A 13585-nucleotide genomic window follows, 5' to 3' on the forward strand; every position below is an offset into this window, starting at 1 on the left:
GAACCAACAAGTATTTCAATGGCTTTAAAAGCTGGGAAGTGGCTGCCTAGCTATCTGCTATTGATGGCCACCAGCTGTGCCGACTGCCAACTGAGGGTAGACGGTTTGCATTGATCATGAAGTAAGTAACAGCGGAGACTCCTTGTGTTATCAGTCAACAAGTTTGCAGACAGACATGCATCCGCTTCTATTGTATTAACTGAACTTCTCCCCAATGTATCCCCATTTGTACATTTCTTAGGAAGTTTCCCGTTAAAGAAATGTGATCAAGATAAAGTACAGTACAGGTAAAGATGTCATCTTATCGACAGGCCCGTTTTCTTTTTAACAGTCCCGTTCTGTACTTTCTGTTAATTGCAGTGAGCAGATGTTTGCATGAATTAAATATTGTTGAGGATGAAGTAGAACAGCATGGTAGCGAGTGCAGCGCAACAGAGGAGCCCAATTTGTAATCATTTTTGGGGGGGAAAAGTGGCAATAAACAACGACAACCTGAAGATGCGCTACACACTTAACAGTACACAGTTTTAAACAATAATTTGTCTGCAAAGCAATCCTCCTGGTAATGACCTATTGCATGGGTAGGTAACCCTGGTCCTGGAGTCCGCAGGAACTGAATGTTTTTGGTTCAACAGATCTGGAAGACCAGGTGTGTTGAATTTAGGCAATCACTAAACTGATCAATTAGCTCGGTGTGCTGCCTGGTTGGAACAGAATCCTCCAGTACCTGCAGCACTCCAGGAACAGGGTCGCCTACCCCTGACCTATTCTCTAGGTGATGTTTTGTAGAAGATTCAGCGCCTCTTGTTGCATGTATAATCTATGGGAATGAGAATTAGAAAGTTTCACTTGGTGCGCCATGCAATTAACATCCACTGTCGTGTTGGTATAGCAGGGCAGAGAAACAAGATTTAACCTATTAAGGAAGCTCCCATGCTGAAGTGGTACATAATTGATAGGTGAGAGGAGAGCATTTGTACTACAGTATTCACTCAGAAGTAAGAGTCTAGTCATTGGGACATGGCCATTAGTGGGAGTTGGCACAGTGTCTGTACAGGGCCACAGTCAGTCAAGACCAGGGTCAGTGAAAAATCAATGGTACTCTCCGGTCATTGTGACAGTCACCACACTCACTACTCCACAGAGTGCACTTACTCTCTCCACTTTATGGCAGACCACTGGCATGATATGGGGATTTGATTCGCTTAACACAGTTTAGCAGATTGGAAATGTCTCCCAAATGGAAAAATCCAATAGGCAGGTCTGTCATGTGGGTCCTAGAGAGGTATGGCTGACAAGGTGGTGGGACACAGAGCCTGGAGACACCAGGTGAGTTAAATTACCCAATGAAGCAAACACGCGAATGGCTGACTTGCAATTCCAAACCATGGCATTGAGCATACTCAAACAAAGATCATGGGGCATTTAAGATACATGTTTTTTTATTATTGTCAGTCTTAAATATGAACACACAATCTTCATAAAGAAAATACATATGAATCAACAATCTTACATTACAGGGAGTCAAATAGAATGTCATTTTCTCTTCACTTTGGAATCAACCAGAATTAAGGGATTACTGTGACCTATGCCGGGTGAATGACTTGACTTGACTGTACTGTATTGGAGTAGAGGGAATGTGTGTGTCATCAGAAATTCAAATTCATTTGATCATGAGATTTGGTAATGCACCAACAAAGAAATGTCCTTTTATAACAACTGAGACAAGCACATCCGTATGCCGCCAATGTCTACAACTTTGTCACTGCTATTTCCAAAGTCCCTATTCCAAAAGGAATTATTCCAAACTGCAATGCATACTCAACAAATGTCACGTCACGTCACAAACAGCACTATACTAAAGGGTAGGTGCAATATAAGCTCAATCAAAAACAATAGTTGGAAATAGCTTTCTGTGATGGTTATACCGTGGACTTCTCAGAAGCCCCAGCTGTTGCTTTCTGTACATATGTTTTGAAACAACTGCAAAAAAATAATTAAAAAATAACACTTTTATTGAATCTACCCTTAGCATGGCCTTTAATTCATTGAGTCCACATAATGATATAGTTTCCGTCTCTAGACGGAGGTTAACCCCAGATTTCCATATCTTTCAACAGGCATCGGGATCCGTTTTTTTTCAGTAAAAATGTGTGATGCCATCAGCACAGAGAAAACGTATTCAACCTTTATTTATCCCATGGAGGTCTGAAGACCTCTTTTACAAGGGTAATAATCATGTGGTATTTATTTCAAAAATAGTTCTGGGGTGCAAACCATTACGCTGATGTATTTTTGACCAATCATGACATGCATTAAAGTGATATTCCTAATCAGTGTAAAATCAATGCAGCTCTCACACAGACATCACACATTTGAAATGTGTGATAAATGCACCCAATTATCTGCTGTAATATGGCCTATTCTGATGGCAGCACCACAGGTTTGAACCATTAACATGTCAAATATTTCTTAACATCAAAATGTGTCCCTTTCTCCCCATTTGCGAATAAAATATTGAAGGCAGACTTCACTATATGTTATCATCGTACATGGCATGGTGACCTCCTGCTTCCAGACATCAACAACAGAAAACTGCCAAAACTGACTGTTAATCTGTGCCCTCCCCTGAGGCATGCCCATTTAAGGAAGAACCAATAGTAACAGTCCTGGCAGATTAGATGTTGATTTCTGGGGGCAAGCAATAAATTGTCCCGCTGTGTATGATGATGATTTCACAACGTTGAATCTACCTTTAAGACCTCTAAATTAGGATTTGTTTTTATACATCAGTCCCTTACAATCATCCTTTTAGCCACAGTGAACCACTCGATTGGGGTTTCTCATTGTAAATGATTTGTTGTTCATGAGCTCCACAAGTGCACTGCCTGATAGATGTAACGTTAAAACCAACACAGGAACGAATCATTTCGGATCAGACCCCCCCTGTCCATGCCATTGTATTCATTATGATCTAAAATACAAAAAATATCTCAGATCAGCACTCTTACTCTGAGACACTTTGTGAATATGGGTCCAGATATTTTAATAAAGTTTAAAAAATGATCACAAGGAAGAGCAACTGCTGTGCAGTTTATAAACTGGGCCAAAGGGTTGATGGCATTGCACAGAAGAAAGCTGCAAAATTCTTGCATATTGATTTCACAGAGCATTGTGTGCTTTCCTGTTATACAAAAACAAATTGAGCATTGAGCAAACGTCTGTAGTAGATGTTTTCTCTATAGAGTCAGACTAAGTGGATGTTGTGTTACATAGAAAGGTTACAGGAAGTATTGTTGTAGCTCCTAAGTGTGTCCTTGTTGACAAGGTCACAGAGGAGACAAATATATGCCTGATTTCAAATCAATCCAAACTCGGCCCTGATTATTTAACCCGGTATACAACACTAAATTATAATATATTAATGGACTGTATGTATATGTGCTCTATTGGGAGACCATATATATAAAACATTTGCATTTCCAGTCAAAGTACATTTGCATGTACATTCCAGTACATTTACATATACCAGTTCAACACAACCAAACAATTAATACTTATTGGTTATGAGAGGGTATTTTGTAACAACAACAAAAAAAGACAAACTAATGGCTGAGAGGTCTTTGGGCTCTTTTAGGGGCAAATACTAACCTCCACTTCAGTCCAATTTCCACTAAGTCTCCCATTGACATCAATGCATCAAAGTGAAAATGTTACTTAAAGGGATACTTCAGGATTTTGGCAATGAAGCCCTTTATCTACTTCCCCAGAGTCAGATGAACTTGTGGATACCATTTTCTCTGTGAGCAGTTTAAAAGAAGTTGTTAACTATAGTTAGCACAATTGCTAACTAGTGTTAGTCCATGGTAACTGCTAGCATGCTAGTAGATCCTATAGACTTCTAGTCATTGCGCTAAGCTAGTTAGCATTGGATCGTGAAACTACCTCTAACTGCCTTCATACGGGATGCAGATTCATAAAAGTGGTATCCGTGAGTTCATCTTAAGTAGATAATGGGTTTCATTGCCAAAATCCCAAAGTATCCTTTCAAGTGCAAGTTAGAATTTGCCCTTAGAGTGATCCATAGAGTTGCTATTGGACACAATCTTACTCCTTAGCCTCTTTGTTACCAACACTGTTGAGATGGGAATACTTCAGAATTGACCCTAGTGTGCAAATGACCCATGTAAATACATATAACTTACCTTAAAGTAAAACCAGTTGTAGTGACATTAATAACATTTGTGAGAGATTACATTACTTGAAGTTAGATGTCCACACAAATGGAAATAAATTCCTTCCCATTCATAACTAGTTAAGTCATTCTTTACACCACCTTGTGTAGACTTGTGCCAGCTAAAAGGGAGGAAAAACAAGCTCTTTGCCTAAATAATCACAATTACAGCTTTGATATTGTATTTACCCCTTTCAAAATATGTGTTAAAATCCCCAAAATAGATAGAATAGCACAAACAACTGAAAATATCACAATTGACATTGCTGAGAAAATATAATTTCTTATTAACCATTGTTGTGGTTTGTCAATGTGTCGGAATCAGAAATAGGTTTAAATTATAATTACACCAACAACAAAAAAACGTGATAACAGGCTTTTAGGTCCTAGAGTGATTTCAGTCCATCTGCTTCACTGCCTGTTTGAAATGTTTGTTTCATTCACCTCATACACTTAACTCTTGGGGATAAGAATCTTGGGGCTAAAGCGTCTATCATAGTCCAAAATGTGTACGCATACGCACAGCAGTGTTCTGGAATATTGGCATTCATACTTTTCAAATTCTCAAGCTTTTTCTCCAACCTTTACCACATTCAAATGAATAAAGGACGCGTACCGGAGCGGCGTTGGTTGGGAATTGTTGGGAGGTGCGCTTTCGGGCTGTGCATCCCCCGCGGATGGTGGTCTCAGAGCCGCGTAGCTATGTCACAATGGGATGCCGGACTATTGCGTCTTAACGTCAATGGACTATGATTTACGCTTAAGACTCTTGGGGCTAAGATGACTATGTCACTCGGTAGAAACTGAAATAAATAAATGTAAATAACAGACAAACCACACCCAAAAAGAAACATTTGAGAATCATACCATAATGGGAGGGGAAACGAAAACAAATCAAAACCCAAAAATCCAATGTTGTTATGTCCTTAAAACTCCTAAAATTAACAAAGAAAAATGTGTATGTTACATAATACGTTTTAGAGGTTTGACATGATGTAATAGGGTAGCCCATGCACTCATGTGCATCACGTTTGTGGTTCCAGGTGAGAGAAAACACACAAACCACGCAACCTTGCCCTTCGGAAGCCAGAAAGCCTACTGCATCAAAACCTGAGCAGAAACTGAAGGATGGCCAGAAGTAGACAGGTGTAGGTGTGTACATGCGTCCCCATCGAGCCACTGTTCCCGTCCTGCACTGCTCCGGGTCCTGTTGTGGCCAAGGGGGATGGCAGAGAAGAGGGAACAAAACATTTGGATGAGTTTGTGGTGTTCAAGATTGGTTTTGCTGACTTGAACCTTCTGATCTGCAGATAACAAGTGATTCACTGCTCTAATACCTTCTCCCCGGCACTCCACAGAAAAGCAACGAATGGATTGCAGTAATTGACACAAGGCACATAATCAACTACACCCCAGGCCAAACGCCTGCTAGTGCCATTAGGTACCCACCTCAAAAGAGAACATTGTTATTCATCCCAGTTCTGTTTACTTGTTATTCAGCATAGAGATGTCCAAGTTATCCCTGGCATAGCTAGGGTACCTAAGCTTGCTATGCTAATCAGGTCATTCCCAGACTACAGAATACTCAGATTCCTGCTGATGGAATGTTTAATTGGGGGCACTTTGGCGGCCATTTAAGCATTGCTAAAGCATCTGTTCTCTTCCTCTCATCACCAGCAAGCCCTGTTGACTTGAGCCCTTATCACCGCCGTTATTATCATCTTACTGTATGATATTATGAAACCTTGACCAACCAAGCCGGCTGCCCGGTTCAGCCTTAATTGTGGCTGGTTGTAAACAAGCTAATCAACTGAGGGAAGGGAGACAAGCAATAACCATTTATAGACAGTGGAGGAAAGAGCAGGACCAGGGCTTTTTTTTCTTGGTTGGTAGGAGGTCTGTGAGTTTTTAATCTAAATTGAAGCATGATAGCAGAGGCTGGGCTAACGATGTGGGGCTGGAGCAATAAGGGAGTTGTAGGATGGTCCAATTAAAATGTCAAACCACTTACTTATTCACTAAAACAATCTTGTGAGTTTCAAAATATCCTATAGCATATCATGTATTCCTGATAATTACAGTACATGTTTACCACAATAGCAGTTTAAAAAATGGTTGTGATGGTGGTATTAGATCCACCACCATATTTTACTGTAGGTATGAGGTATATCTACATATGCATTGATCTTTTGAAGGCCAAACCCACCACTAGTGAGCGTGGCCAAGGAGATCAATTTTCATGTCATATGACCGTAGCACCGGTTCCAATCCAAGTGCCAATGCCGTTTAGCAAAGATTAGGCGGTGCTATGGCCAGACGACATGAAAATAGAGCTGTTTGGCCATGCACACCAATGATTTGGCCTTTGAAAGAACAATACATATGCAGGAAATACCTCATTCTTACTGTACAACATGGCGGTGGATCTTTGATCTTATGGGGCTATTTTGCTTCCACTTGTCCTGGGACCCTTGTTAAGGTCAACGGCATAATTCACTTTACAAGTATATTTTAGCCAAAAACTTGGTTGCCTCTGTTAAGAGGCTGAAACTTGGCTGCAAGTAGATCTTCCAGCAAGACATCTTTCTTCTTTAGATATTTTTTTACTACTTGTTAATAAACAAAACCTCCCTGAGCAACTGTATTAGTTTAAAATAATATATATATTTGTATTATTTTTATTTTATTTGTATTATTTATTTTATATTCTTCATTATTCATTTTTATCAAAGGATCCAATAATTCCTCACCCTACTGTAAATAAATATTGGACCACATGGGGCATTATCGAGTGAGAGAGAGGGACGATATTATTACATTTTCTACTTTGAAGCTGAGTACCGTTAATACAATGACTTCTAATTTCCCTTGGATTTTCTTGAAGTTCACCAGGCTTTCTTTTGGGACATCTATCCAATTATGCTGCCACTGTAGATTATTCCTAAACCTGCATGTGGATAATTACAATAATAGTTCTGCTTTCCCCCCACAATCCAAATCAAAGCAATTAATACATCTCTGAAGAGGAGCCCCACAGTTAATGGATCCTGTTTCACTTACATTCCAATCATGTCTAATTAATACAAAAAATGATGATGCTGAGAACACATCAAATGTCAATATTCATTGCTAACACATTGCTAAGAGGTCAGTCATAGAGCTACACTATAGTAGTAACCTTTATTACAAGTATTCATTAATGACAAACTAGAGGGAAGGAAGAATTAGACATTAGAGATTTCTGTATAGACACAAATCAACAATTAGATGGAGAAATTGCATAACAAATTGTTACAACCGTTAAAACACACACATGATCCATCACAAATATAGTTGTAGGACAGATAGATACTTACACAGCAGATGAAGCACATGCAAAATCAAAATAAAGCCATGCCACATGGCGAGCCGGTTAGGCGGTTGAAAAAAGAAGAACAAAACACGGTTAGAAAAACCTTTAAAAGCTCAGAGCTCTTCATTTACCATTTCCACGACGATTCCAGTGACATACTTTCTCCATATCAGCCTGGGAGAATTCTCCCAGGAAATGTCACCTGTCAGATATACCTTTTAACTTCTTATCAATATTAATAAATGGAATTGAAAGCTAATAAAGTTATCATAAGAAGTCAGAACAGCCCAGTAACTCTCTGACAATCTCATTTCGTCAGGCTGAGCTTAAACACTATATAACCCCTTTCAGTGGCAGAAACATAGTCCTCCTATAATATAATAATAATATATGCCATTTAGCAGACGCTTTTATCCAAAGCGACTTACAGTCATGTTTGCATACATTCTACGTATGGGTGGTCCCGGGGATCGAACCCACTACCCTGGCGTTACAAGCGCCATGCTCTACCAACTGAGCTACAGAAGGACCTCAGTATTAGCAGTGTATGATACTCCAGTGATATTGGCATATAATCAGTTTGTTGTCGATGTGAAAATGGCAATGCTTATCATGCATTGTTAGAATGCTGTTAGCGCATTAGAGAGTGGGTCGAAACACATGCTCATGCCGAATACCGGTACTAACCTTGCAATAGTGTTGAGCTAGTGGGTTCAATAACCTCTACACCAGAAAAACGGAACAGAACAGAGCAAAATATATAAAAACGAACAAAAGCAAACAATCATAGACATTGCTGCCTTAATATGAACAATGTGAAAGTAAAGCTGGTGAATGACTTTTTAGCTCCGTGGGTGCAGTGTTAAAAGGCATACAGTGAGGTGGAAGATGTTGCTGTTAACCTAAATCATTATGATGTTGCATTAGATTAAGGCACAGATTACTAAATTGAGTATATGCAGTTATTCTTACATTAAATCAGCTTCAGACTGATGTTAAGCATGGAAATGTCCTCAGTTATTTATATCAAATAAATCACATAAAAAGTAATAAAAGTCCATTCAAAGTGAAATGAGAATAATGTCGAAATAACACAACATTTTCAGTACACTTTATGATAACAGGCATTAATACATTATTTCTAAACTATTAATAAATTAGTATTTCATTATTTGTAAACATTCATAGTATACCTTTACAATAGGTCAAATACTTTATGAAGCATTTAGGGACATGTATCGTGGCCTTTTCGTTATTATAATGTGTTACCAACATACAACATGTTCATTTTGTTGCACCTGGAACACATGGTAATTAATGTACTCACCATACAGGACAAAGCGTGTGTTGGAGCTGCCCAGTTTGTTAATGGCGATGCAAGTGTAGTTGCCGTAGTCGGCCTCAGAGACATTGAAGAAGGTCAACTTGGAGAGCTGCCCGGCATCTTCGATCTCCATGCCGTCAAAACCATTGAAGATCCTTGAAGAGAGATGCACACCTTTGTAGTCAATGAATGAATAAAGGAATTTATTTAAGAATGTAAAATACATAGTGTCTTTGGAAAGTATTCAGACCCCTTGACTTTAACCACATTTTATTAGGTTACTCTTATTCTAAATTTCTAAAACTTATTCTAAAATATATATATTTTTAAATGTGCTTGATCTTGACACAGTACCCAATAATGACAAAGCGAAAACAGGTTATTGGAATTTTTGCTGATTTATAAAATGTCAAATTTACATAAATATTCAGACCTTTTACTCAGTACTTTGTTGAAGCACCATTGGCATCGATTGCAGCCTCGAGTCTTCTTGGATATGCCGCTACAAGCTTGGCACACATGAATTTGGGGAGTTTCTCCCATTCCTCTCTGCAAATCCTCTCAAGCTCTGTCAGGTTGGATGGGGAGCGTTGCTGCGCACCTATTTTCAGGTCTCTCCGGAGATGTTCGATCCGGTTCAAGTCCGGGCTCTGGCTGGGCCACTCAAGGACATTCAGAGACTTGTCCCAAAGCCACTCCTGCATTGTCTTGGCTGTGAGCTTAGGGTTGTTGTCCTGTTGGTAGGTGAACCTTCTCCCCAGTCTGAGGTCCTGAGCGCTCTAGCACAGGTTTTCATCAAGGATCTCTCTGTACTTTGCTCTGTTCATCTTTGCCTCGATCCTGATTAGTCTCTCAGTCCCTGCTGCTGATAAACATCTCCACATCATGATGCTGCCACCCCCATGCTTCACCGTAGGGATGGTGTCAGGTTTCCTCCAGACGTGACGCTTGGCATTCAGGTCAAAGAGTTCAATCTTGGTTTCATCAGACCAGAGAATCTGGTTTCTCATAGTCTTAGAGTCTTGATGTGGCTTTTGGCAAACTCCAAGCGGGCTGTCGTGTGTTTTTTACTGAGCGGCTTCCGTCTGGCCACTCTACCATAAAGGCCTGATTAGTGGAGTGCTGCAGAGATGGTTGTCCTTCTGGAAGGTTCTCCCATCTCCACAAAGGAACTCTAGAGCTCTGTCAGAGTAACCATCGGGTTCTTGGCCAGCTCTAGGAAGAGTCTTGGTGGTTCAAAACATCTTCCATTTAAGAATGATGGAGGCCACTGTGTTCTTGGGGACATTCGATTTTGCAGAATGTTTTTGGTACACTTCCCCAGATCTGTATCTCGACACAATCCTGTCTCTGAGATCTTCTGACAATTGCTTCGACCTCAAGGCTTGTTTTTTTTCTCTGATATGCACTGTCAACTGTGAGACGTTATATAGACAGGTGTGTGCCTTTCCAAATCATGTCCAATCAATTGAATTTACCACAGGTGGACTCCAATCAAGTTGTATAAACATCTCAAGGATGATCAATGGAAAGTCTCAATTTCGAGTCTAAAATCAAAGGGTCTGAATACTTTAAAAAAATCTGTTTTCGCTTTGTCATTATTGGGTATTGTGCGTAGTTTGCTGCTGATGTTATTTCATTTAATCCATTTTAGAATAAAGCTGTAACGTAACAAAATGTGGAAAAAAATTAAGCAGTCTGAATAATTAAGGCACAGTACACTGAGTGTACAAAAAAATAGGAACACCGGCTCTTTCCATGAAATTGACCTACGAGGTGAATCCAGGTGAAAGCTATAATCGCTTATAGATGTCACTTGTTAAATCTACTTCAATCCTTGTAGATGAAGGAAAAGAGACAGGTTAATTAAGGATTTTTAAGCCTTGAAACAAGAGAGACATAGATTGTGTATGTGTGGCAGTAAGCCGTTGAATGGGCAAGACAGTGCCTTTGAACGGTGTATGATAGTAGATGCCGGGAGTGTCAAGAAATGTAATGCTGCTGGGTTTTTCACGCTCAACAGTTTCCCAAGTGTATCATGAATGGTCCATTACCCAAACAACATCTAGTCTTGTTGACTCAATGAGCCAATGAATTGAGGCTGTTCTGAGGGCAAAAGGGGTGCAACTCAATGTTAGGAAGGTGTTCCTAATGTTTTGTACACTCAGTGTAGAGCTGCCTCAGCCATGTGAGTACAACAATGCACACAACTCTTGTGTTACTCACAACCTACTTGTATGGAAACTTACTGCAGCTAGGGGTTTGGGAAAGTCTGAGATGACCACCACGACGTCTACATTTTATGTCATTGTTATCTTAACTATATGTTATAATTTATTGCAATTTCCAAGCAGGTTCAATGACAGGGGAAATAACAGTGTCTTGACCCCGTACAATGGTAAGATGTGTAATATAAAATGATATACGGCCGTTAGGCTTTGGGTCTCTAACCATAGGGACATTCTACAAGTGTACTCTCTCGCTCTCTCACCTTTGAAAATACTGATGATCTAATGACATTCCTTGAAAATCTACTTCCAGGAAAATCAAAAAGCCTGGAAAAAGCAGCAATTCAACATGTTTGCAAACATGCACAACGGGTTACCTTCTGTCGTCTCGGTACCACTCGAAATCTGCCTCGGGTACTGCATCCGCCTCGCACTCCAGCACCCCTCTCTGGCCAAGGGTCACGCCAACGTCTCTGCCCTCTGACACACTGGGGGCATCTACGGGCACACAAGGGCACTCATGGGATCAGTGTTCCAGAGACGGGGTCAAAGTATCATGCAGGGGTCATGTGTAAATAGCAGAGCGAGGATTTGGTCCATCCAGAAAGGATGTTCCTCTATCTGAACAGCTTTAATCAAGTTGAAAGCCATTCTTCTTTGGAGAACCAATTTGTAAATGCAGAGGGGTTTAATTTAACTGGTACTTCAGAAGTTACACAGTTAATGTTGTAATGATTACAAGGGGAGTATAATAAGATCCTAATCCTATAATCCTATAATAACGATTCCTGTCTTTTAAAAATATATTAAAATGCCCAATTTATGGCAACATGCATCAAATACCTTTACCCATAGACAGCCAATAAGGCATGATGTATAGCAAGCACAAATTCTTATATATTTTTTTTCTTTCACAAACTGTTTTTCTGGTGAAGTGAAAAAACAATAAAGCTAAACCCAAATCAAAACTGATTTCACGTAAATGGAACCCTACAAGTTTTTCTGGAGAACTGGAACAAAGTTAAGATTAACCCAAACTGAGCTTCATCCATTCATCTATATTAAATTATTGGTCATGAGACCATTGACTCAGAGAAACTGTCTGCAAGGGAATGGAATGCCTATTGCACATTGTAGCAAATGGAAAACGTTTTGCAACAAAAACAAGTCTCTCTTATTGGACAAGTTCAGTGTTAGTCCCTCCCCAATTTGGCCCATTTGCTTCCGTTTCGTTCCTAGTAAAATACATGCCAGGACTGGGTTGACGTTGAACTCACAGTTGACTGTGATCTCCACGGTCTGGACATCTGTGGCGATGTCGTTGACGGCGGTGCACTCGTAGGTCCCCGCTCTCTGTCTGGAGATACTGGGGATGTCCAGGTACTCGTCCTCCGATGCCAGGTCACCTGTGGAGGGTTTATTTTTTATTTCACCATTATATAACCAGGTAGTCTAGTTGAGAACAAGTTATAATTTACAACTGCGACCTGGCAGTTAAAGCAAAGAAGTGCGACACATACAACAACACAGAGTTACACATGGAATAAACAAACATACAGTCAATAATGCAGTAGAAAAAAGTATATATACAGTGTGTGCAAACGAGGTATTATAAGGGAGGTAAGGCAATGAATAGGCCATGGTGGCAAAGTAATTACAATATAGCAATTAAACACTGGAATGGTAGATGTGCAGATGATGAATATGCAAGTAGAGATACTGGGGTGCAAAGGAGCAAGATAAATAAATAAATACAGTATGGGGACGAGGTAGTTGGATGGGCTATTTACAGATAGACTATGTACAGGTGCAGTGATCTGTGAGCTGCTCTGACAGCTGGTGCTTAAAGCCAGTGAGGGAGATATGAGTCTCCAGCTTCAGTGATATTTGCAGATCGTTCCAGTCATTGGCAGCAGAGAACCGGAAGGAAAGTGGCCAAAGTAAGAATTGGCTTTGGGGGTGACCAGTGAGATATACCTACTGGAGCGTGTGCTACGGGTGGGTTCTGCTATGGTGACCAGTGAGCTGAGAAGGCGGGGCTTTACCTAGCAGAGACTTGTAGATGACCTGGAGCCAGTAGGTTTGGCGACGAGTAGGAAGCGAGGGCCAGCTATGGTGGGTAGTATATGGGTCTTTGGTGACAAAATGGATGGCATTGTGATAGACTGCATCCAATTTGTTGAGTAGAGTGTTGGAGGCTATTTTGTAAGAATCATTGCCGAAGTCGAGGATCGGTAGGATGGTCAGTTTTACGAGGGTATGTTTGGCAACATGAGTGACGGATTCTTTGTTTTGCGAAATAGGAAGCCGATTCTAGATTTAATGTTGGATTGGAGATGCTTAATGTGAGTCTGGAAGGAGAGTTTACAGTCTAACCATACACCTAGGTATTTTTAAAATTTATTTTACCTTTATTTAACTAGGCAAGTCAGTTAACCTCTTGCTCG

General features: G+C 40.2%; 1 protein-coding gene across 4 annotated transcripts in view; it reads right to left on the minus strand.

The window, feature by feature from the left end:
* Positions 1 to 1414: 1414 nt before the first annotated feature.
* The window catches only part of LOC124012275 (opioid-binding protein/cell adhesion molecule-like), a 442736-nt gene continuing 430565 nt past the window's right edge, over positions 1415 to 13585 (minus strand). For 2 of the 4 annotated variants that reach the window (XM_046325754.1, XM_046325742.1), the window contains 5 exons: positions 12416 to 12544; positions 11516 to 11636; positions 8914 to 9065; positions 8274 to 8309; positions 1415 to 5441 (listed from right to left, as the gene is read on the minus strand). In XM_046325754.1, coding sequence (XP_046181710.1) covers positions 5338 to 5441; positions 8274 to 8309; positions 8914 to 9065; positions 11516 to 11636; positions 12416 to 12544 — 542 coding nt within the window. In that variant the 3' untranslated portion in view covers positions 1415 to 5337. The remainder of the gene's footprint in view (positions 5442 to 8273; positions 8310 to 8913; positions 9066 to 11515; positions 11637 to 12415; positions 12545 to 13585) is intronic. The other 2 variants (XM_046325748.1, XM_046325761.1) reach the window with 2 other exon arrangements.

This window comes from Oncorhynchus gorbuscha, linkage group LG02, assembly GCF_021184085.1.
Source record: "Oncorhynchus gorbuscha isolate QuinsamMale2020 ecotype Even-year linkage group LG02, OgorEven_v1.0, whole genome shotgun sequence".
In the NCBI taxonomy this organism is placed as follows: Eukaryota; Metazoa; Chordata; class Actinopteri; order Salmoniformes; family Salmonidae; genus Oncorhynchus; species Oncorhynchus gorbuscha.